The sequence below is a fragment of the Lasiodiplodia theobromae genome (assembly GCF_012971845.1).
Source record: "Lasiodiplodia theobromae strain AM2As chromosome Unknown scaffold_31, whole genome shotgun sequence".
Lineage (NCBI taxonomy): Eukaryota > Fungi > Ascomycota > Dothideomycetes > Botryosphaeriales > Botryosphaeriaceae > Lasiodiplodia > Lasiodiplodia theobromae.
The window spans coordinates 573,995-596,486 of NW_023336510.1; the positions used below are offsets into that span (position 1 = coordinate 573,995).

At 53.4% G+C, this 22,492-nt stretch overlaps 11 protein-coding genes across 11 annotated transcripts; 8 read left to right on the forward strand and 3 right to left on the reverse strand.

Moving 5' to 3' along the window:
• Positions 1 to 510: 510 nt before the first annotated feature.
• LTHEOB_9446 (Ab hydrolase superfamily protein) lies at positions 511 to 1,699 on the reverse strand (the record flags this gene model as incomplete). Its single annotated transcript, XM_035519035.1, has 4 exons — positions 511 to 818; positions 872 to 1,145; positions 1,205 to 1,597; positions 1,649 to 1,699. 4 exons carry the CDS (start codon positions 1,697 to 1,699, stop codon positions 511 to 513), a joined length of 1,026 nt encoding a protein of 341 aa, XP_035369051.1.
• Positions 1,700 to 2,577: 878 nt separating this feature from the next.
• LTHEOB_9447 (C6 transcription protein) lies at positions 2,578 to 3,417 on the forward strand (the record flags this gene model as incomplete). The annotated part of the gene is made up of 1 exon (XM_035519036.1): positions 2,578 to 3,417. The coding sequence occupies one exon, from the start codon at positions 2,578 to 2,580 to the stop codon at positions 3,415 to 3,417; it is 840 nt and encodes a 279-aa protein (XP_035369052.1).
• A 164-nt stretch (positions 3,418 to 3,581) lies between these two features.
• Positions 3,582 to 4,373, reverse strand: LTHEOB_9448 (uncharacterized protein; the record flags this gene model as incomplete). Its single annotated transcript, XM_035519037.1, has 1 exon — positions 3,582 to 4,373. One exon carries the CDS (start codon positions 4,371 to 4,373, stop codon positions 3,582 to 3,584), a length of 792 nt encoding a protein of 263 aa, XP_035369053.1.
• Positions 4,374 to 6,877: 2,504 nt separating this feature from the next.
• LTHEOB_9449 (N-acetyltransferase) lies at positions 6,878 to 7,914 on the forward strand (the record flags this gene model as incomplete). Its single annotated transcript, XM_035519038.1, has 3 exons — positions 6,878 to 7,020; positions 7,150 to 7,242; positions 7,335 to 7,914. The coding sequence occupies 3 exons, from the start codon at positions 6,878 to 6,880 to the stop codon at positions 7,912 to 7,914; spliced, it is 816 nt and encodes a 271-aa protein (XP_035369054.1).
• A 517-nt stretch (positions 7,915 to 8,431) lies between these two features.
• On the forward strand, positions 8,432 to 9,118 carry LTHEOB_9450 (uncharacterized protein; the record flags this gene model as incomplete). The annotated part of the gene is made up of 2 exons (XM_035519040.1): positions 8,432 to 8,526; positions 8,581 to 9,118. The coding sequence occupies 2 exons, from the start codon at positions 8,432 to 8,434 to the stop codon at positions 9,116 to 9,118; spliced, it is 633 nt and encodes a 210-aa protein (XP_035369055.1).
• Positions 9,119 to 10,278: 1,160 nt separating this feature from the next.
• LTHEOB_9451 (uncharacterized protein) lies at positions 10,279 to 10,932 on the forward strand (the record flags this gene model as incomplete). Its single annotated transcript, XM_035519041.1, has 1 exon — positions 10,279 to 10,932. The coding sequence occupies one exon, from the start codon at positions 10,279 to 10,281 to the stop codon at positions 10,930 to 10,932; it is 654 nt and encodes a 217-aa protein (XP_035369056.1).
• A 352-nt stretch (positions 10,933 to 11,284) lies between these two features.
• Positions 11,285 to 12,240, reverse strand: LTHEOB_9452 (alcohol dehydrogenase; the record flags this gene model as incomplete). Its single annotated transcript, XM_035519042.1, has 2 exons — positions 11,285 to 11,790; positions 11,841 to 12,240. The coding sequence occupies 2 exons, from the start codon at positions 12,238 to 12,240 to the stop codon at positions 11,285 to 11,287; spliced, it is 906 nt and encodes a 301-aa protein (XP_035369057.1).
• An 836-nt stretch (positions 12,241 to 13,076) lies between these two features.
• On the forward strand, positions 13,077 to 14,624 carry LTHEOB_9453 (Amino acid permease protein; the record flags this gene model as incomplete). Its single annotated transcript, XM_035519043.1, has 1 exon — positions 13,077 to 14,624. The coding sequence occupies one exon, from the start codon at positions 13,077 to 13,079 to the stop codon at positions 14,622 to 14,624; it is 1,548 nt and encodes a 515-aa protein (XP_035369058.1).
• A 1,050-nt stretch (positions 14,625 to 15,674) lies between these two features.
• On the forward strand, positions 15,675 to 16,323 carry LTHEOB_9454 (Acid protease; the record flags this gene model as incomplete). The annotated part of the gene is made up of 2 exons (XM_035519044.1): positions 15,675 to 15,756; positions 15,809 to 16,323. The coding sequence occupies 2 exons, from the start codon at positions 15,675 to 15,677 to the stop codon at positions 16,321 to 16,323; spliced, it is 597 nt and encodes a 198-aa protein (XP_035369059.1).
• A 1,081-nt stretch (positions 16,324 to 17,404) lies between these two features.
• LTHEOB_9455 (Endo-beta- protein) lies at positions 17,405 to 18,559 on the forward strand (the record flags this gene model as incomplete). Its single annotated transcript, XM_035519045.1, has 1 exon — positions 17,405 to 18,559. One exon carries the CDS (start codon positions 17,405 to 17,407, stop codon positions 18,557 to 18,559), a length of 1,155 nt encoding a protein of 384 aa, XP_035369060.1.
• Positions 18,560 to 20,334: 1,775 nt separating this feature from the next.
• On the forward strand, positions 20,335 to 22,149 carry LTHEOB_9456 (Cytochrome p450; the record flags this gene model as incomplete). The annotated part of the gene is made up of 5 exons (XM_035519046.1): positions 20,335 to 20,736; positions 20,794 to 20,896; positions 20,949 to 21,017; positions 21,073 to 21,681; positions 21,731 to 22,149. 5 exons carry the CDS (start codon positions 20,335 to 20,337, stop codon positions 22,147 to 22,149), a joined length of 1,602 nt encoding a protein of 533 aa, XP_035369061.1.
• Between the last annotated feature and the right edge of the window lie 343 nt (positions 22,150 to 22,492).

Sequence of the window (22,492 nt, forward strand, 5' to 3'; positions counted from 1 at the left end):
CCATTGCCATGTATTTCTTGAGACAAGATAATTACTGTGGCCCTTGGCCACCCAGTATTTTTCACCGGTGCCTGCTCGAGGTGTGGAGCGGGTACGGCTGTAGCGTCATAATGGTATGCAGGCTCGTAATAGAGTCAAGCGTGACGGCGTATGAGGAACTTAAGAACTCGTAGCGCCAACAGGCCTTTCGGCAGGATTGAGATCGTATCTCCTTCGGGTGTGGAGCTTTGGCATCGAAGGTGATGTCAGGCAGGGCAACTCAGTTCTAGAAAAGTTAGTGCAAAAAGGCAAGAAGGCAGATGTAGCCTTCAGCATCGCGGGGTCAAGTCTGGCTTCGTGCTTAAATGCTGCGGACAATTTCTTCACCTGGCTGCAGGGCAATGTGTACGTTTTCCCGGTCTCACTTTCAACTAGCAGAGACGATAAACACTCGGAGGTGGGACTAGGGACGAATAGAACTTCTGTTTCAGGTAAATATTATGCAGCTCTTCGTACTACTACAAAGTCAATTTACGCATCACTCTTCGTTTGCTCGACGAGCCAGCGCACTCCTTGACGGTAGTCCAGTCTGGCCTGCTCGATGGCATCGGCAAACTCCGGCAAAGGGATGAACCAAAAGGCATGAGGCAGGGCTGAGTAAACCTTCAGCTGTGTGGCCACACTGTATTCCTGTCGAAGATGTCGTTCGAAAAGCAGACCTTCGTCACGCAATGGATCCATGCCAGCGATCTGAAAGAACACCGGTGGGTATTCGGACAGGTCAACACCATGCGCCCATGGATTGAATAAGGGGGAGGTGAGGTCTGGATTGTAGTGACCTGGCGTTTGTGTCAGCTAAGTGTGAATTCCAAGGAGAAAGCCTAGGTCTGACCGAGGAACATGCGAACGTCATTGGAGTTCATGATGGGTGCATCAACTCCGCTGCCCGCGTACGATTGCAGCTCCGGACGAAGGTGCTCCGGAAGTCCAGCCTCGCCAGAAATCACGGGGACTTGGATGGCTAAGCCTGTGATAGATGGCGAGAAATTTTCTTGCTTGGCGAGATATCCGATGACTGTTGCCAGGTTGCCGCCTGCCGAGTTACCACCTACGATAAAGCCTGCCTTTGTTGGGTCTGCACCCAGTGTCTCAGCGCTCTCAGCAGCCTGTTCAAGATCAGCTTAGCATGCTTCCTCAGATTCTCCAGCTGGACTGAGATACTGACCCATTTCACAGCGTCCCAAGCATCGTGGATTGCCGTTGGGAAAGGATACTCTGGTGCCCGACGGTACTCGATCGCCAGCGCGACGGCACCGATTTCCTCGACCAAAATCTGGCAAGTCCAGGATTCGTCGAAGCGGTCTCCAGTAATATATCCCCCACCGTGAATGATGACTGCGAGAGGAGCGGGCTCAGTAGCTGCCTTCTTACTCCTGTGAAGTCGTGCTTTGGTCGTTGTGCCGTCTCGGAGCGGGATAGAAATGTCCTCTGCAATGATGCGGCCGTTGTCTTCATAGCTACTACCGCTGTTGCCGTTTGCAGATTTGGCTGCGCTGTAAATCGCACGCAGTTCTGCTGGTGTAGCGGGCCGGGGTGTTTGCAAAAGTGTGTCGTAAGCCTGAAACAGTATAAGCCTGAAGTACTGTGCATGACTGAGTCTAATGCAAACCTTTTGATACTTCGGGTCTTTCTTGCCCAGTTCTTTCCAGCTTTCTGCCATGATGCGAATATTCCGAGGTCACAATGAAAGACGATAATGAGGTAGGCGGTTGTGAAGACTTGCAGAAGAAGAATTGCACGTCAGTGAGCACCGTTTTATACTAGACCATTTTAACTCGAAGCAACTAAGGACCAAAAGAGGAGATGGTATGGATGCTCTGGGTAAACCTTTTGGCCAATCGGCAGATAGCCGGTGCGACCGGTGCGAGCCGCCGCACGTGCATGGAGGAAACGGGGGCTACTTTCCGACGAGAACGTCAATCGTTTCTCTCCCTAGTCACTCCGCCCCTTACATCACCACCTCCAACAACATTCCCTTAAACGTCCACTCCCGGTGTCGCCCGGTCCACGTGAAGCTCTCATAAAATTCGCCAGTGGGAAGTCTTGTCTACAATGGCAAGCCAGCAATTGTCCATCAAGGGTCGAAAAACCAGGACTGGGTGCTTACAATGCAAGCGGCGGAGAGTCAAGGTGAGTGGTGCTGTTGCGCATTGACCTCGGAGGTCGGAGTCCGCGTGGGCTCCGAAGCCACACCCCATGTAGATTGAGAAAACTGACAGTGGTTAGTGCGATGAGACAAAACCGAGGTGCCGAAACTGCACTCGTCTGGGGCTCCAATGTAGCTTCTACTACAGTACACCAAAACCCCTACTTCCGCAGGGAGAAGACGCCACAAACACTTCTCACGGAATTTCCACGGCAGCATCATCGCTCTACACAGTTGATGACATGCGGCTGCTCCATCAATTCACATCGTCAACTGCCTTCACCGTTGCGGACGGCACAGAAGTGCAGCAAACATGGAAGGGCTCGGTAATTGAGCTGGCCTTCGACCACAGCTTTCTGTTGCGTAGTATCCTGGCATTTTCTGCCCTTCACATGGCCCATCTCCACCAACAAGACAAAGCAATCTACGGCAACGTGGCCGCCAGGCACCAAGACAAGGCGCTGTCGGAGGTTCATTCTGAAATTGCCAATATAACCGCCCACAATTGCGAGGCTCTGCTGGCCTTCTCGCTTCTGACAGTATGCTACATTCCGGCCTCGAAAGAGGCGTCATCGGATGCCCCAAGTGCTGAGATCTGTGCGCTCTTCGAGTGGCTGAACCTCATCAGGGGCGTCGTCAGTGTTGTCGATCGTGGAAGGCACTGGATTCAAACAGGCCCTCTCGCCATCTGGTTGAAATTCTTCTTGCCTAATCTCACAGGCTTCACCCCTTTCACCAAGATATTTCTGGAAGACGACCACAAGTTGAGATGTCTCGAGGAACTCTGGGACAGCATTTCCTTTGATGAGATGGCTGAGTGCACCCATTCCGATGCCCAAATCGAGGCTGAGCTTTGTAAAGAAGCTCTTGCACAACTTCGGGGTGCGTTTTCCCTAGCTGAAGTAGCAAGTCTCGCCGGCAGCAAGGGCAGCGGTGCAATACCAAACGACGAACAGTATTCCTCGGTTGTCGCAGCTTCGCTGATCTGGCTATACAAAATCAGCGATGGCTTCCTCCGCTTGATACTCGCACGGAGGCCGTCAGCTTTGATTCTTCTCCTTCACAATTTCATCTTGGTTAAGCGCCTGGGTGGTGAAAAATGCTGGTGGGCGCCTTTACTGGCCACTCAAGTTGTTGATGCTGTCACGCCCTTGATTCCGTCTAAGTACAACGCCTTTATTTTGTGGCCTGTCGAAGAGATACGAGGCCATGGCCCGAGACGAGCACCGTGAGACACGCGTAGCATACAAATGGGTTCATCTTGAATAGCGATTGAACCTCTTGTAACTAAGGCTTGACTACGCATGTTCACTTGGTATTCCCCGTCCAACCAGGGCTGTTTTATTCAATCTTCAGCCACCAGCTAGTAGAATAACTACCCCTGTTAAAGAGCTGTCTATGTTGCTTTGTCAAGTGATTCCAAATTGTCAAGGCTGGGCAACAGAGCGGCCACAGCTTGCGCCTCTTCCCATGCACGTGTAAACGCTTCCTTCCCTGCGCCAGCCCCATCTGTTCCGTATCGAAGTCCAAATCCACCAACCCAGTTGTCGAAGGTTGTTTCCGGCTTTGTGCGACAGAGCCAACAAGTAATCCTTTTCAGTCCTTCGCGGTCGAAACCTGCGCGTGGGAAAGCTTCCATCACAGCACGGTATTCCGCCAAACTGATCAACTGTTCTCCGCCTGGCCCAGTGAGGTTAGGGCCAGTAAAGTCGGCAATGACTCCCAGGTGCGTCAGCGCAACTTCAGGCGCTGCGAACCGTGCGATTGACGGTGTAGAGTGAAGGGCAACGGCGTCCCACATCCGCTGAGCCCTAGCTTTGCTCCACTCTCCTGACTCGGATGTTCCAGGGTCGTAGTCCGCGAATGCTTTGTGTAGAAAGTCTCGGGCAATGTTTGCGCTGTCAACCTCGAAGCGCTTGTCGCTAGACAGTAGCTCCTGCGATCTCGCCCAGCCCATGTCGTGCAGGATGCAGCTGACTACTACTACTTCCAGGTCAACGTGGATCGTGCGGAATTCGGGAAGCTTTTTCGACAGGATCAGAGCCCAGTAAGCCGCCCGGGCTGCGTGGTTGTAGACTGCAGCATCGCAGTGTTCCCTTGCAAAATGATAGGCTTTCGCCGCGATGGGGAAGTCTGGGGCCTGGAGACCGATGGAAGGCACGTCCGGAAGTGATTTTGGGACCGCCATTGCGATAGTCCAGGGGTATCTGAGGTGATTCAGGAGAAGAGATTCAACGGTGCTTAGAATGACCAAATGGCTTCTGAGCAGTGGTTTAACCCACAAGTTCCATTCACGCTTTTTGAATCAATGGGAGCGGGGCGTAATCTCGACGCTCGAGTAAATATTTCCATGGCGCTTCAGCAGTGCAGGATGCATCCGGAAACAGAGGACCACTGACATCCGGTTGGTGCCCGCAGTAGGTGTGGTGTGTCTATGCTTCAGGCGAGGAGTCATAGCTGGGAAGCTTCCCACCGTATCACGTCATCCGGTCAACTCTAAAAGTAATCTTTGGCTAGCCAGTGGGGAGCACTCCTCCGTCGCGTGTACATACCATATTAGGCTATGTCTACGCTAGCGAGCGGAAAGGTGTCTATCGCCGCATCTTGGCAGGTGCCGTGTATCCGGGTCTCCTCCGCATGTGCCTCTCGGCCGAATCACTCAGTGTGGCATTGTGCGAGCTGTCATTCTTCATGCTTGAGCTAGGCGACAGCACTGTTCCTTTCCACATTCAGCGTGCACCAGCGGCAGCACAAGTGGGTCCTCTCGCGGTCAATAACTCTTCGCTGAAGCAATACTACTACTGGTTTACTATACTTTCTGTACAGTTTGGTTTGCTTTGTTGCACGACCTGATCTCCCGCAACCCCCGAAGCTGCTTCCCGCCGTCGTCAAAATTGTCTGCATGAAGCCAGGCCTCGATGTTGGCTTTCACCCCAGGCCACTCCGCATCCGTCATGCTAAACCAGATGGTATCCCTTTGCCGGCCTTTTACGATCATGTGTTTTCTTTAATAGTTAGATTAAGTGCCTCTTTGTCAGGTCATGATTATGGTACGGACCTAAAGACACCCTCGTACACAAATCCAAGCCGCTCTGCCGCAACTGCACTCGGCTTATTAAGTGCATCCGCTTTCCACTCTACCCTCAGATAGCCAAGATCTTCGAAGGCATGCTTCAGTAGAAGATACGAAGCTTCAGTGGTTGCTCGCGTCCGCTTCAATTGTTCCCCGAAAATGATGCAGCCAATCTCGATTCGGCGATGATCTGGTACAATCGATAGATACGACATGATACCAGCTGGCTCGGATGACGGATCCGACGCAGGCCCAGAGAGAACAGCGTAGTATTGTGGATCCTCAGCCACGCTCCAAGAGCCAACTGCCACCTTGCAATCATCCAAGTTAAGAAGCGGCTTGCTGAACATATATGTCCAGCTGTGGGCATTGGCCTCACCCCCGAGGTGTTTAAAAAGAGAAACCGAGTGTGTTGGCTGAAGAGGAACAAGCGACGTGTATAGTCCACGTAAGGGCTGGCGTTGCGGGAGAGTAGCCCGTAGTGGGAAAATGAGAGGGCTTGTTGGTAGCTTCATCTGACAAGGGAGAAGAAGAGGTGGACTGGTTTTAGTGTATCCTGCTGAAGACGACTAATCTAAACTTCTTTTAAAAAGCCGTGGGGAGCCGGCACGCATTTCTGAAAGAGCCACACAACGTACTAGCGTCAGATGCACGAGAGAAATTTCAATAGTTGTTTTCGTAGACCCGAGCTTCTCGCATAGAACTGCCGGATCCGGCAGCGAGATCCGATAGCCCACACTACATTTCAGCCCATGACCTGGACGTTGGCGTCAAGGGCGGCCAGATATGAGTCTTTAGTCCTCGCACTGCAACTCAGCCCAGTGCAGCTACGACAAGAAGCCTAGCAGCAGTGACAGGCATGCGCATGAGACAGTTGGTAGCCGTAGCGATAGCCAGTCGTAACCGCCCGCACCCGAGCTGCCAAATACTGATTGTCCGTATACATCTTTGGCGGAGCACCACGTTCATTTGAAGGCTTCTGGCGGCTCATATTCAGATTCGGCTATTCTTCCACCTATGACGTAAGCCGCTGTCTCCAGCATTCGTCCTTCAGCTGTGTGTCCACCAGCACACGGAGAATCAATTTGTCCCCGGCATTTCAGTTGAGTCACATTTTAAGCCATCGCGATGGCGTGACCGGTGGCGTTTATTAGTCTGAAAGGGCAGGCAGAAGCCTTACTGGCTGCCGCGTGTTGACTACCTCTCGGAAATGGAACATTTGTTTAGCCTTGGCTCGTTCCAGGCGAAGTACGAGATGCAGATGAGACTCCAGTAGCCTCCTTGTCGTCCAAGTAGGAATACTGACCCAAGAAGACCAGATCTGCTGTGTGGCAACGCGAAGCGTTCCTGCACAAGTTCACTCGCCACAGCAGCAAAACCACCTCCTTTCCATCCTGCCGTGCAGACTTACTCTCCCCTTAAATGGTAAGGTACAGGTAATGTCGATTTGTGCTACGATCATCGGCCCGTTTAGACTCTTCATTTAGAGTGTGTGACTCATAGGCTTTCTCTAACGGGCACCGGTCCGTCTGTTACCCAGCTACGTCTCTATTTAAAGGTTTTGAAGTGCTTCTAAGCGCAAGCATTTGAGTCATCCCACCTTTTCTAGTTTGTTCACCATGGATTTGCTCCTGACACCTGGAGAGCTCGAGCGCTATTTCGACCACGTTGGATTGCCCTACAAGTTTCGCAAGGAACAAAAGCCATTATTGGACATTACGCTGTTAACAGCCTTGCATACTCATCACATCTCGACCATCCCGTACGAAAACCTCTCCTTACATTATACAAAGGACGTCAGTATCTCTCTCGACGTACATGTAATTCTTGAAAAGTTTCTAGCGAATGGGCGTGGGGGCTACTGTATGGAGCACAGTATCTTTTTCAACAGCGTACTACGGGCGTATGGCATTCAAGTGTACCTCACTGGGGCGAGACCAAGACTTCGGAAGAATGGTGTCCCATATGGCGAATATCAGGGATGGTATGTATGAGCCTACAGCGTACTATTTCCTCTACTCTCTTCCACCGTAGGCCTCTATCTGCAGCAACTGTACATTGTCTAACAGAATCCAGGAGGCACGTAGTCAATATCATCACTCTCGCTAATGGCACCAGATGGGTATCCGACACCGGTTTTGGTGGTGACGGAATGCGGAAGCCCATGCCGCTCGTCAGACACCATATCACGCAGAATGTCGGCCCACAGGAGATCCGCTTTGACTATGCGAGCATTGACAATGCAACCAACACCTCACCACGGAAGCCCGAAGTCTGGATTTACCAGTACCGCAACGGTCCGGAGCGACCGTGGAACTCGTTCCTCTGTTTCACGGAAACTGAGTTCATTCACAATGACTTCGAGGTCATGAACTTCTACACCAGCAAGTCTCCGGACAGCTTTCAGACTGTGACGCCGGTAGTGGTCAAATTCCTTCGTGAGGACAACGAAGAGGGTGTGGGAGAGATCTACGGCAAGCTGATGCTGGTCGGTGGTGACGTTAAGGAGAACCTTGGTGGGAAGACTCGCGTGATACAATCATGCAAGTCTGAGCCCGAACGCCTGAAAGCTCTACAGGAGTTCTTTGGAATGGTATTCACGGAGGAAGAGCAGGCTGGCATCAGGGGAAGAGTTTCAGAGTTGCTGCCAAACTGAGGCGAGGAGACCCATGTCAGCCTGTAGGGTGGGGGCGTTGAGGCTCAATTGCGCATATTTCATTGGTATTCTCCGTCCAGCCATGGTAATTTCATTACATGTTCATCTTGGTCCATTTATAAGTTATTGGGCAAGTACCACTCGTGTGTTAGCAGTTGGAGGAAACGGGTCTAGGGTGCGGAACGAGCGGCTTGTTTCACTGTTAATTGATTTGACTGGTTTCTCCCCTGCAACAGGATCCTCATGCCTGCATGTCAGCTGCGCCACCCGAGCACCACACGGCATAGCCCCAACGCCACAATGATTTTTGGCCAATACTGTTCTCGTAGCGCCGTCCCTCGTATGCACGTTGGTTATTCTGGGTATTTACTGCAGGTGATGGCTGATCCTGGCGAGAACAGTTTTGCTGCATGCTTTTAAAAGAAAACTTCTCCAGTCCTACCATCAGTCTCACAATTGACCGAGTGTTTGTCTGCGGACACGGATTTTAATCCGGCAATTAACGACAGTTGCTACAATGTTCCATGGCATGCGGACCGCTAGCAAGGCACCGGCTTATAGCCCACTGAATTCTGGGCTGTCTGGTGTCGACATTGAACTTCTTGAGAATCGGTATGTTCAGCGTCGCGAATTGTGTGCGATTTGCAGCCTATTCACTGGAAATAGGGGCCATGTGCCGGAGCAGAGGTCCCGAAAGGAACCAGATGTCGTCACGGGTGTGGAGTACATCACAGATGAGCCAGCTGAAACGGATCTTCCTGATGAGGGGAAGAGATCATGGTGGCGAAGAAACCTCTCGGGCTGGCGTGGCGGCCTTGCGGTCTGCATCGCTCTTACTGCCAGCGTTCTTGCCATCAACATCGGCTTCCTGATTTGGGCGGTATTGCCGTCATCATCCGTGAAACTGGACAAGAAGAGCGGCCTAGGCGTTCTGTACCGTGGCGACAGTGACACGATGGATGAGCTATCCCGTGTGATCCACTTGGTAGTCAACGTCCTCGGAACATTGCTGCTCGGCGCCAGCAACTATAGCCTGCAGATCATGCTGGCACCGACGAGAGCTGAGGTCGATAATGCACATCGAAAGAGAGATTGGGTCGATGTTGGTGCACAGTCGCTCCGGAATCTGAAATTCATCGGGAGGGGCAGGGCGCTAGTTTGCGCGGCGCTGGCGGTGTCGTCGCTGCCTTTGCATCTTTTGTGAGTTTCCCCTTCTTCATTTATAGATGCGGTCTGAACGTATCCGCGGCGAAAGTCCAAAATTCTCGTGGCACAAGGTCTGTTATTTGTATGGCATAGAATTAGCACTCACACTTGCTAGGTACAACTCGACAATCTTCCCAGCTCTCGGCGCAAATGAATACTTCTCGATTATCGTCACTCAAGACTTCGCGATGACCAATACTACATGGACAGCAAAGTTGCTCGACTCAAACCGAACCCTGGACTTTTGGCAGAATCCGCACACTGATGCTGATTTTCAGGCTGTCTTTGACACACTAAAGAAACAGCATATCAATTCTTTCAAGAAAATGTCGAGCAGCGAATGCCTCAAAGCATACAGTGTACCGTTTCAGAGCGAATACCGGAGTGTCATTGTAGTGTTAAGCACGGAAGGTCAGCAGCCGGCCATGGAACGGCAAGCGCGGGCATACCATTCAATGCCCTTTGATGCAACGCCTGGTGCATGGCTGTGCGAGAAGTACTCTGCCACACGGTACGGGGCGTCTTGTGATATGGACAGCCAAGACGACGATGGAGAATGGGTGTTAATGGGAGCGGCCGTGTCGCACTGTCTCGTCCAATCCGGTCAGCCCGTGTGCCGGATCATCTTCAGCCTGCCTCTGCTGCTTGCCGTCATCGCTGCAAACGTGGTAAAGCTCACGTCAATGGTGATAATTCTCTGCCATTATAACCAACCAACACTCGTCACCTTAGGGGATGGGATTGCCTCGTTCATGGAACAACCAGATCCACATACCAGGGATATGTGTCTCTGGAGCAAGAAGGATTTCCGCTCGCGATCAGAGTATCAGCAGAAGGGCAGATGGAGCACAGTTCCAAAAAAATACGAGCCGATAACATATCCAAATTGGTCAGGATCAGCGGCCACGAAAGCACGCTGGAACGTAACAGTGGGGCTGTAAGTACAGATCAGTCAGAGATTGCACCAAGAACCGTACAGTGGCTAACACCCAGCTTCTTCTATATAGCCTGCTAGCCGTTCTCGCCACGACGGCCGTATTCTTCGTTAACGCATGCAAAGAGTTAAAATATATAAACAGCATGCAAGACACGACTATGGCGGGGCTATGGGCCCTCGGCCTCGGGACAGTCAAAGCCCAGTCCACAGTCACGAAGACCATGAATGCGTCGATTCCCACACTGGTCGTGCTAGCCAACCTACCGCAACTCGCCCTATCCGTCATCTACGTGCTCGTCAACAGGCTCCTTTCCGCCATGGCCGCCGCTCGCGAATGGGCGTCGTTCGCGCACTCACGCAAAGGCTTGCGTGTGACAGTACCGCAGGGTCAGCAGCGCAGCACGCTGTGGCTCCAGCTGCCTTATTCCTTCGCTATCCCACAGCTAGCCCTATCAGCACTGCTGCACTACTTCGTTTCGCAGAGCCTGTTCCTCGCGCAGATTGCCATCTTCAACGCTCGCGACGAGACCGAGGATGGAGGCGCCTCAGTCTCGAGTATCGGCTTCTCGGCGATTGCCATTTTCTGCTCGTTGTTGACCACAGGTGCCGTGCTGGTGGCTGTGGTGCTGGCTGGGCTCGTGGTCCGATGTATGGAGGGAAGTGTGCCGGTTGGGTTTTGCAGCGCCGCAGTTGCAGCAGCATGTCACCCGCCTATGTGGGAAAAGACGGGCGTGGAGAGGGAACTTCTGCAGTGGGGCGATGTGCTGGGGAAAGATGGCTTCTTTTCTGGGGAGGATGTTTATGGGCCGGTTGGGCACTGCAGTTTCAGTGCTAAAAAGGTTTCCTTGCCCGAGGTGGGGAAACTGTATGCATGAAAGGTGCTTGGTTGTCATGCGCCAGAGCTACATACTTATACGATATCAGGAGCGGAGGCGGAGGACGGAACGTAATAAGGTAAAGCTTTAAAATGAAAGCTTCTCAAAAAGTCGTAGGCGTCAGAAGTGATGAAAAGCATAAATCATGTCATTGGATATATCCCAGTAGCGGGCAACAAAGCTCTTGGTGGATATAAAAAACGAACGTCGGATTGATAGTCTTCGATGATAACAGCACATGCGCCCACAGGTCCGCTTCTATCTCCCAATCAGAAATCCCCTAAGAGTAAACCCCTCATCACGAGGTCTCCCAACGACAAGGCTCCAAAACAAAAGCCACCTCATTGTTGACTTAAGAAATCTCCGCCACGATAGTGTCGTCCCTGACGTCCAAGTTGTCTATCATATAATCGAAATCATCGTCGTCCTCCTCATCCCCATCCCACTCATAATCATTTGCCTGCTCATCCCAAAGCGTCGCGTTCCGTGGCAGAACCGTGACTGCACGCTGGCCAATGCGTGCGCCGCCTGGAATCTCAATTTCGAGACCAGAGCTTGTCAGATACCTGGGGTGCACTGTGTTCGTGCGCTTGACCTTTTTGCTGGGTGCATCAGCCTCGGGCTCGGGGTTGCCACCATCATCGTCGGTTCCGTCGTCGGCTTCGTCACCATCCTTGGCGGGCTCGCCAAAGCCGGGGCCCTCGACCTCGTTGTCCTTGTCGTTGCAAACGTCCTTGTTGCCGTTCATGCTGTCACACATGTCGATGTTGCCGGCATTGGAGAACTTGGCTGTGAATTCACAGGGCCCGCCGCCGCAGTAGGTCTTGCGGTAGAAGCTGTTGATGATGCCGCCTTGCTCTGTTGCTCTGGTCAGAAAATGTCATGGTTTCGTCTTCAGCTGCACTCACTTCTGTTTTCGCCCGCAGGGACGCATCTGTTGATGCGGGTCTGATCATCGCCGCCACCAATGACGGCGGTACTGGCGAAGGGGTACTCGTCACACTGGTAACCCTTGTCGTAGTTCTTCTTGACCGAGCAGCGGTTGCCGCCGGATTCAATGCATCCAGCAGCCTTGCGGCGGTTGCGCTTAGTCGTAGAATCGGGCTTGTCGTACTTGAGCCTCGTGCCGATGCCGACGCAGTAGGCGCCGTAGCACATGTTGTGGCAGACCTCGGGCATCTGGTCGCAGGTGAATATCAGAAGGTCGTCCGGGTTGTTGCGCCGGAGGTGAACGGCGCCGGCGTCATTTTCGCTCGGCGTGGCCGCGACGAAGGCAGCGAGAGCGGCGAGGAGCGCTAGGTACTTCATTGTGGATAGAAAGATGAATCTTGTTGATACGTAAGAGAGGAAGATGTTGTTGATTCTCTTGCCACCAGCCCATTGAGCTTGTACTTATACATTCACCGCGAGATATATTTGGGGTTTGATTCTGAACCTACTAGGTAGTTCTTACTGTGCTGGGCGGTGTTGGTAGAAATTTTTTCAGCTGTTGGCAACTAGCGCTGTGGAGAGTGGTGTCTTCCATTGCACAGCCCCATGAAGTCAGCTCTATTGCGGCGAGGGCGCAACTACTGCAACATCATCTGGTGAGAATTCAGTAAAGTTGTCTTCCTGGGTCAAGGAACTTAGACAAGGCGTGGTGCCATGTCTGAGGCTATGTAGGCGGCCTAAAGGGCTGAAACTTGGCATTACGAAAGTAGGAAATATTTTGAGGGCAGACATCGGCGATTGCGTGTGAAAAGGGAAGGGATGCGCAGGTGTCTCTTCTGATGGAGCACGATGGCAGTCGTCATATACTATTCTTTGCGGGACCAGGAACACTGTGGATGGAATAAGGCTGCGGCGAAGGTGGCGAAGGCTGCGGGCAAGGTTGGCCAATGGTATCCCGGCCGCCAACACGAAGATTCGAAAGTATCGAAGCAGATGAAAGGTAAAAGAGATAAGCAACGATCAGCGCGGGAGCGGGCGGAAAGTTCGGGTGAGATGTGGGGGCGGGGGATGTTCAGCTGGCGTTGGGTTCGTGTTGGCGTTGGCGTCAGGGATCGACGTCACCGGGCCCACCCCACCAGGCTCCAGCATCTCTTTTTTAGCAGCTTCTCCTGCAACTTCAAACACAACACCCTCTCACTACACTTTTCCCCAACATGGCAACCCCTCCAGATCTCAGCCTACCGCCGACGGCTCCAGTGGAGCGCTGCCGCGACGAGCCCATGTCATTGCTCCCGACTGCTCTCTACACTCTTGTTGAGCTGTCAGATGCCGAGCTAGATGAGCTGCAGCGGGAGTGCGAGTCTGAGATCCCTGATGCAACTCCGGGCGACAATGTACGCCGCCCTGCAGATACGCAAGCGCGCTTCGTGGGAAGCCCTTTGCGCGCCGTCTACGACTATCACCTCGAGCTCGGCCCTCTGCACACCTTCGATCCCATCTACTTTATCGTAGCCACCGATAAAGAATGGAAGACGAAGGGTGTGTTGCTCGTCACCCTTGATGATGGCAACGTTGATGAGCCTGGCTGCAAGACCGACTCGTTCTTCATCAAGGCTGGTGACGCCGGACTGACTGTTTCCAACCTCCAAATTGGAAACTCGGACTGGTTTGAAGAGAAGGAGTCTTACGAGATAGCGCCCGGTGGAGACGACGGTGACGATGATGATGATGACAACAACAATGGATCCAAAGACAAGGACACGGCGGGCGACGACAGCGAAGGCAACAGCGACGACAGCGGCCCAGACCCGCCGCCAGCCCACATCAAGCACATTGACACATTCGCCCCGCTCTACGTCGTCTCCGGGATCGACGCGGAGAAACTAATCTACAAGCTCGAACCCGGCTCGTCGCGCAAAAAGAAGCCCGAAACCGACTATATCATCCGCTGGCAAGCCACTCTGACCCCACAAAACCTCAGCTTGGCCCACAGCTCCAACCCAATGACGCCCCCTGATCCAGCCGTCACCGCCGACCTCGTTACTCAAGCTTGCGCCCGGCACCCTGCCCGCTGCCGCAAGAACCCGCGGCTGAACAGGACGCAGCTGCTTGTCGCCGACACGCCGCACTACGACGAGCACGGCCTCGCGCTGGTGCAGCTTTCTTGGGACGATGGCATCACCAAGCCTGCCCACTACCAGCGGATACCGGCCGAGGAATACGCAGGCTTCCAGCAGCGCTATCTCGACGCCACAGGGTCACATCGACCGAAGCACCCGCTCGTCCTCATTGTCGAGCCGGGCGTGGGGACAGAGGGCCACGCCATGGCTGGCAGACAGGCGCTAGATCCAAGCTGGCGCACGCGGGGCGAGCACGACAAGCGGGTCGTGTACGCGCCGCCGCGCCGAGTGGTACCGGGCCGCGTGAATGAGAGGATCCAGTGGGAGAAGCTGCACGAGGCGGCGCGGTGGTTTCCATGGGTGTGTCGCACGCGGCGGTTTGAGCCGGCGCCGTTGGTGCAGCGGTTCTTCGTGTGGGTCGACCACGCGGAGCTGGCTGAAAAGGGAATAGTCGTGGTTGTGCGGGTAGACTGGGATGGAGACGTGCATCGGTCAGACGAGGAGCTGCTTGCATTGGATCTTGATGGAAAGGTAGCAACGCTGCGGGTGCCAGCGGGACAGGCTTTGGATCTGATCGAGGCTGCTACGGTTGGAAGGAATATCGAGGGGCTTAGCAACGAGGCAGTCGAGTTTTTTCACTGAGAGTATTCTTAGAAAAACCACTTAGTGTCACAACCCACGTGGAGCAAATCAGGGCGGGAATACTAGCGCACACTACAAGAAGCGACACTGACGGAACGGCACGAAGGAGACGGCGTCGGCGACGGCCTGCCCATCCCAGACGAGGGTGGCGAATGAGTCGACTTCGGTGACAACACAGCACTTGAAACAGTCTCCTACCATTCGAAAAAGCTCCAGGCGGCGGGGAATCTTGCTGTAAGAATGCATGTTTGAATTTCATTGGCGCCGGTCATTGCTTCCAGAGGAAAGGTAGGCCACATTTTTTTGTCTTGATGAGCAATCCGGCTACTTTCTCCGATCTCAATCGGAGCTGTTTTCTGGTTTCAGACGAATGCTTGCTGATCCCCAGGCTTGTAAGGGCCAGACACTGCAGTCGTTCAGCCACACCCCACAATGAGTTCAGTGGCTTAAAGCTTTACCTTTGGGCAGCTCCGCCAGCTCACGGCTCGTTATTTGCGGGGCCGGGCTGACCAGCTGAAAAAGGAAAGCGCTGAGCGGCACGGCATATCAACCGCGCCCACGGACTCGGTCCCGCGTGTGTGTACTTTTCGGGGCTAACTACCCCGCAGGTGCGTGTTATCCTGCATTCCAGCCGTCTTGGCTCCGCCTTCTACCACCATGCTGCGCCTTCTAGACCAGAACCATCGCTAGGTAAATCGCCATGGCTGCGCATCACACGTGGCCAGCGGGAATCCCACGATGCAGATCAGAATAATGTTCCGAGCTGCCTCGCGGTAAATGCCGCACAGCGACGTCTTTTTTGCTGTCATATATCAACCGTGCGTTTCCCACCTCAGGCCGCCTGCACATTCGTAATCGGCGCCTGAGCTTTCTACCTTTTCTTTGTTTCCCTCGTTCTGCTCGTCGGTGTCGGCTGAGCCGCCTGAAAGAAATCACCGGGGGCAGGCTGTACCAGAGAGCTGCCCTCTGGCTGCAGGATTCGATCTTGTCACCGCCGCCTTGGGCTTTTGTCACACATTTGCTTGACGACGCCAGTGGAATACTGCCGAAATGCGTGCCTGTCAACTTTTGCCCGCGCTCCACGTCAAGACATTCGCCTTCATCCTATTCACCACGTCATGCGTTTTCGCTCGTAAGTGGTAGAGCCGTTATGAACCACAAGCTAAGACTGACTTCAAAGTTAGAATCCCCGTCCAGCTCCACTTCGTCCACTACCACACACTTCACCTCGCCCGATGTACGCTCCATCTCGTCGAACCTCACCAGCCCCTCCTCCTCTGACTCCCCCGACCCCAACTCTATCGCCAGCAGCGGCGGCCTCTCTGGAAGCGCTATAGCCGGCCTCTGCGCCGTCGGTGGCTTCGTTCTCGTCTTTGTAATCGCCGCCGTCTTGTTCTTCTGGAACCGCCGCGCCGACCGCACCATGCGCACAGAGCTAGACGTGCAAGACCTCGTGCTAAGCATGGCCTTCAGTGGCGATGAAGAGGCCGCTATGGTGAAGCATGCGGGCGTGCTGCCTGGGGTAGTCGGGCCCTTGGGCATCATGGGCAGCTCAATGAGAGCAGTCGACCCTGACGGAACGCTGCGAATAACGCCACCACCGGCTGTATATAGAACGAAGAGTATGGAGGATTATGGAGTGGGGCTGCAAAGGGAGCTGTGGGATGTAAGCGAGCTGGGGGTACTGGACCGCATGTAGGCCAGCCGAGACCGGATGGGAAGAGTGGAGAATTAGGTAATTGTAATAGGCTTGCTTCTAAACATATCTCGTGATTCTCAGTGGTGCGTTTAGCCTAACTCGCGGTATGTTGCTTTGCCTTCCTTTCCTTACCCTGCCGTACCGTGTCTTGCTTTTTCTTGGCTTGCCATGTCTTAACTTTCCTTGAGTGCATGTGCGGCTCCGTAAGTTACACTTTGCCTTATTATGCTGTCGAGCTGAAAGTGGAGCGCATGACCCGTGAGTCGCTTGTGTAGGTCTGTAGGCTGGCGGACTCTTACGATGGCCCGTAGCTGAGCAGCTAAGCCGGCGATTGGCTAGGCCTGTGGGTGGCAAAGCTGCTGGCTGCGTTGTGTGGAACTCACGTCTCTCGCCTCGGTAAGCAGCGCCCACCATCAGCTCGCGGCACTCCGCCGCGCTGTTGAGCAAACCAGGCGCCGCGTGTACTAGAAGGTAGCTGAATGATGTATCGTAGTAGCAGCGCTGTGAGCGCGTCTCACGCAGGCAGCTGACGCCACCGCTCCTCCTGCTGCCTCTGCTGCCGCTGCCGCCACTGGCGACGTATAACGGCCGCTGCTGGATACGGTGCGCGGAACTAACGCCTCTTACTTCACAGCGCCCGCCACCAGCTTACGGCGCCCCGTATACCTTCCTCTATATGTATATTTAGCGTTACTGCGAACAGTAGAAGAGTTATTAAGTTGCGAAGTGCACAAAATATGTATACCAGACAAATGCTCTGTTGTTTTTCGTCTCAGCCGAAATAAACTTCGCGGAAGGGTGTCCGTCGTGTTTGATAGGGCTCGCAGGGATCTCGGTTATGTTGAGTCGTATACAATTTCTTTTATAACTTTGTGAGCCTATTAATCAGACGATGCTGACTTATGTACCATTTGGGTCGGAGAATTCTGCTAGGTATCCGGCGTCCCCCGCGGTAGCTTAGCCCAGGATTTAAAATTCTAGGGTCCACCACCCCTCGAACTTGGGCAATCCTCCGTCTCTCTTTGATTTTCCAAACATACAGTCACTCTTTTTTAAGTCACTCTTTTTTCCCTCTTCCAGAATGTATTCTTTTGTTTCTGTGGGGAGCGTTAGTGCTCTCCTGTCGATCCTTACGTCCACCGTCACAGCCAAACCGCTTGGCCCCCCATTCTCTCTCGGAAACACGATATCTGTTGGAATCGAAATCGAGACCAACGATGTCCAGTACACTCGCGATGCTTACTGGCACGGCGAGACTTTCTTTGACAACTTCGACTTCTTGACCTCCAAGGAGTATATGCGTGATCCGACGCTCAACCGCTCTGATCCGACCAACGGATTTGTCAACTACGTCGACGAGAGCACTGCGATCAATTCAAGCCTTCTAGAAATTACTGGAAATGGAAACCCGCGCTGGGGCGTTGACACGACCCACAAATACAAGCTTGGGGCCGACTGGGGGAGGCCAAGCATTCGACTTGAGAGCAAAGACAGCTGGACCCACGGTCTTTTCATGGTCGATATCGCTCATATGCCAGGCCAGTCCTGTGGCGTATGGCCTGCGTTTTGGACTCTTGGCTCCGGAGCCTGGCCATACAACGGGGAAGTCGATGTGCTGGAGGGAGTCAACCTGAATCCGAATAACCAGTTGACCCTGCACACGTCCGACAACTGCACTATGGTCACGCCGCTGGGCTCGTCGCTTTCTCCAGTAACCGATCCTCTCAACAAGACCTGGACTGGCAGCCCTTTTGCGTCTGGAGCCTGCTCGACCAACTACAGCTCCACCGGCTGCTACGCCAAGACCACGATCCCAAACAACTACGGCGACGACTTCAACGCCAACGGCGGCGGCATCTACACGATGCAGTGGACCAGCCACTTCATCAAGATCTGGTTCTTCCCCCGCGACGACATTCCTCCGGAGGCCCGGTCTGCCCTGAACGGCGAGTGCGACTCCCCCGACGTCTCCAAGTTCGGGCCGCCGCAGGCCAACTTTGTCGGCGGGCGCGGGTGCAACGTGGACGCGCACTTCAAGGAGCACCGCCTCATTTTCGATACCACTTTCTGTGGAGATTGGGCCGGCAACGCCTGGCCGTCGACCTGCCCGTCCGTTGCCGGGAAGAAACCGTACGAGTCATGCGCAATCTACGTCGGAGCGAACCCCGAAAAGTACAAGGAGGCGTATTGGGAGGTCAACTCGATCACCGTCTTCAAGGAAAAGCTGGGGTACTAGTTGGCGCAAGGCTGTCCCTAATTAGATTGGCCTAAAGGGTCTTCGGCTTCTTCGATTTTGTTCTGTCTTATCACCTTTATTACCTTGCTTTCTTGTACCATATTAACCCGTCAAAAGACTCGCAGATGTTGAGCTTGAGCTTCAAACTGGGGTTGCGATGGTGTTTAGGCAGGGGATGTATGAAATAAGAGATTTGAAAGCTCAGCTCAGCACTTGCGACCCAACGATTCCAGTACGATGTGCCACCGTGAAGCTGCCCAGCGTCCCGGAAACGCAAAGCTGGAGATTGGCTGGTAAGTCCTTAGGAAAAGTACTAATATCTCAAAGGGACGCGTTTTTGGATGACCAGCGTTCTTACGCGGAACAAGGAGGAAAAGGATGGTGAGTTGGATGCAAAGACGGAAGTCGTCGGACTACTGAATGGTGGAAGTACTGTGCAAGTTGGAGCTACCAGATTCGGCCGAGCTTTTGATGTGTTAGGCCTTCGCTACGGTCTAGACGTCTTTACAACTAGGATACTTCTTCGTTACCTCTAATAGCTTATTGTTAACGATCTTAATAATATGGCGGGCGTGCGAGGCGTTCAGGTAGACGGGAAAATTGGACTTCTTCGGGTTGAAGAGGCGGAACATCTTGTCGCGCCCTGGCGGCCTACGCGGGTCGTTGGACCTCTTGAGGATCTCTACACGTAGGCCCTAGTCTCCTCCAGGCATTGGTTGTCGTACTCGTGGCACATGTGGGCGCATCCGTCATCCGCCCGCAGGTAGACGCGCTCGCGGCCCTTCGCCTGCACCTCCTCGGTAGAGCTGCCCTCATGCATCTCCACCCAAACCGGTTCCTCCTTCTCGAAGCTAACGACGCAGCCACCACATGAACCGCTGTGGACCTCGCCGGCCAGCGAGCACTACACGCCGTGCAGGTAGCAGAGCGTGCAACCAAAGGGCGCCAACTTCTTCTGAAATGCGTAGGCCGTGACGTCCTTGCGCTTCAAAGCCGTATCACCACGCGTCGCCCTGCTCTCGCTGGCTGGGACGCTGCCTCCGCCGCTCGCACCCGGCACCCGGATGGCCGACGCATGGTGCCAGGTTTACCCCTCTACCCGAGCCCCAGCGTAACACCGACATGGTATGGGCTATCGAGCAAGCTACAGTATACGATAATTGCCTAGTGTAGGTTTAGAGAAGGTCTTCTATGTTTCGTGGTTTAAGCTTTTAGGCAGGTGTTTCCGTCGGGCTATTTCAGTTTTAGGGAAGATTAGGCAAGAACACCCGCTTCTCTTAACTCCGAATACGGTGAACCTACTGGAGAGTTCCGGCACTCGTCCGTGGCCAGTGCTCAACCAATGAGATCGCTTTGACCCCCCGCACATACGAGTAGTCGTCGTCAAGTTAGCGCGCTTCACTCCGACTGGGGTGAAAACCAGGCTTTGTCGTAGATTTGGGCAAGAGAGTTGGTCGAGAATGTGTCACGGCGCGCCCCCTCCCCCCGCTCTAAGGTATTGGCCCATTGGACAATCACATAATCAAACCCAACTGTTTCGGATGCACGCAGGTTCGAGGCTATGCAGCCAGCAGGTCGAATCACGGGCTTCGACGCGCGACAAGCACATCATGAACTAAGGGGTTGCGGAGCACCACCAGCCCGAGCCGGGTCGTATGCATTGAATTTGGGACACCTTGACCGGCCGAATGAGCGTTCCGAGTCCGAAGTTAGTAGAAACTATATAGAATGATCGAACTAACGTCGAAATCTGTTTGTCGAATCTTTGTTTCAAGATGGTTCCAGATGCTCCCGCAGTCATTGAGAGGGCTTTCTCGCAAAGCTACTCGTTCATAATTGCTATTATTGCTATCATCTTACCCACTATCGTCTACTTAATCCGAGCCGATGCAACTTACCCCGGCATACCACTGTTCGGTATGGAGAGTGGGGAGTGGACTTACAACGAAGCAAAGAAGCGCTATTTCAAAGACGCTACCAAGATTATGAAGCAAGGAATGGAAAAGGTGAAGCAACGAGGCCTCTCAGTGGTCACAGATGCTGACATCCGGATAAAGTTCCAAGGCATGCCGTTTCAGGTCGTCGATAAGGATGGGCCAATAATTGTTCTCCACCCTCGCTTTGCCGACGAAATAAGGAATGTCCCACATCTTTCCTTCAATGCTTTCACAGAAAGGGTATGTTCATCTGTTGTTTGTGTGTCGAATGAGAAATTCTCTAACGTTGGAATCAAGGATTTGTTTACCTCCTACCCAGGATTTGATGCATTTCGTGTGGTGACGGGCGACAGCGTCATCTTTCAAACGGTAGTGAGGAAAAATTTGACGCAGGCTCTTGGTAAGATCACCCATGTGCCATTCGCTACAGAAGACGGTTAACGATCTTACAGGTGGGATGTCTGAGGATCTGTCCTGTGAAGCTGCGTCCATGCTGAAAGCGCTGTTACCTGCAACGAAAGGTCTAATCTATTTCCCCTAGAAAAGCCATCCGGGCCAATGCTAACGATATTTCAGACTGGAGTAGCATCAAACTGTCACAGATCACACCAAGAATTGCCGCTCAGTTGTCGGCCAAAGCATTTCTTGGTGATCCCCTCTGCCACAACGAGGACTGGCTGGGAATTTCGATCAATTATACCGTGGACATCTTCAAGGCAGCGCGAACACTACGTTCCTATCCATCCCTCCTACGGCCTTTCATTTACCGCTTCCTACCAGAGGTTCATACCATACAGGATCATGTCAAGAATGCTCGCAGGATCATCGAGCCTGAGGTCATAGCACGCCGTAGAGCTCGCCAGAATGCTAACACAGATGGTAAGCGTACCAAGGCCACCGATGCTGTCGGCTGGATGGATGAGGTGGCAAGCGAGAAAAACCAACCATTCGATATTGTCGCCGCCCAGCTTCTCCTTTCCGTCGTGGCAATCCACACCACATCTTTCACTCTCATGGCCCTTCTCTACGATCTTACTGCGAACCAGCAATATATCGATGAGCTACGGGAAGAAATCATTGGGGTTTTGAAGGAGGACGGGGGCAGGAAAAAGACGGGTTTATACAAGATGAAGCTCCTCGACAGTTGCATGAAAGAAAGCCAGCGACTGAATGTTCTGTCAGCCGGTAAGCCCGTCATCCATATTTCTGGAGACCATGTTTTGACGAGGTACAGCATTCATGTCTCGCCGCGCGATGGAGTCCTTCACTCTCTCCGACGGCACTCGCATCCCCAAGGGCGCATATCTCCAAGTCCCCACGTTCGACATGCCTGATGGTGATAGATGGGGACCCAACAAGCACAGGTTCGATGGCCGTCGTTTCCTAGACCTGCGCAACCAGCCGGGGCAAGAGAACCGCTGGCAGTTCGTCACCACATCGGCAGAGCACCTGGGATTTGGACATGGGCAGCATGCTTGCCCGGGTCGCTTCTTCGCAAGCAACGAGATCAAGATTGCCATAGCCCATCTATTGCTGAAGTACGATTTCAAGCTGACCGGGCCGCCCCCAAAGTCACCTATTGAGTCGGAATGGATGCCTGACCCGAACTATACCATGCTCTACAAGTCGAGGCAGCCAGAGATCGACCTTTAGTCAGACGTCCATCGTATTGAAATTGCTGTATCCGAATTGATGGCCTTCGAAGAATTCGACTTCGATCGTCCAAAAAATGGTCCAACAGTGAGTATTTAGTGCGAACATGGCGCAGGCGCGCTTTCATGTACGATTCAGTTCTCATTAGCATGCGTTGAGCATCAGTGGAGGATAGCTTACTTGCAAAGGACATAAGAAGGGTTAGTTATTATATAGATTATCCCTTAGCGTTACGTGAATCACGTGGGTCCTTTTCACGCCGTACGTGTGCACCTTACCTCTTCCCTTATTCTGACACTAACCCGGTGGAGGCTGTGCCGTAATACAAGGGCATCGGCCGGCC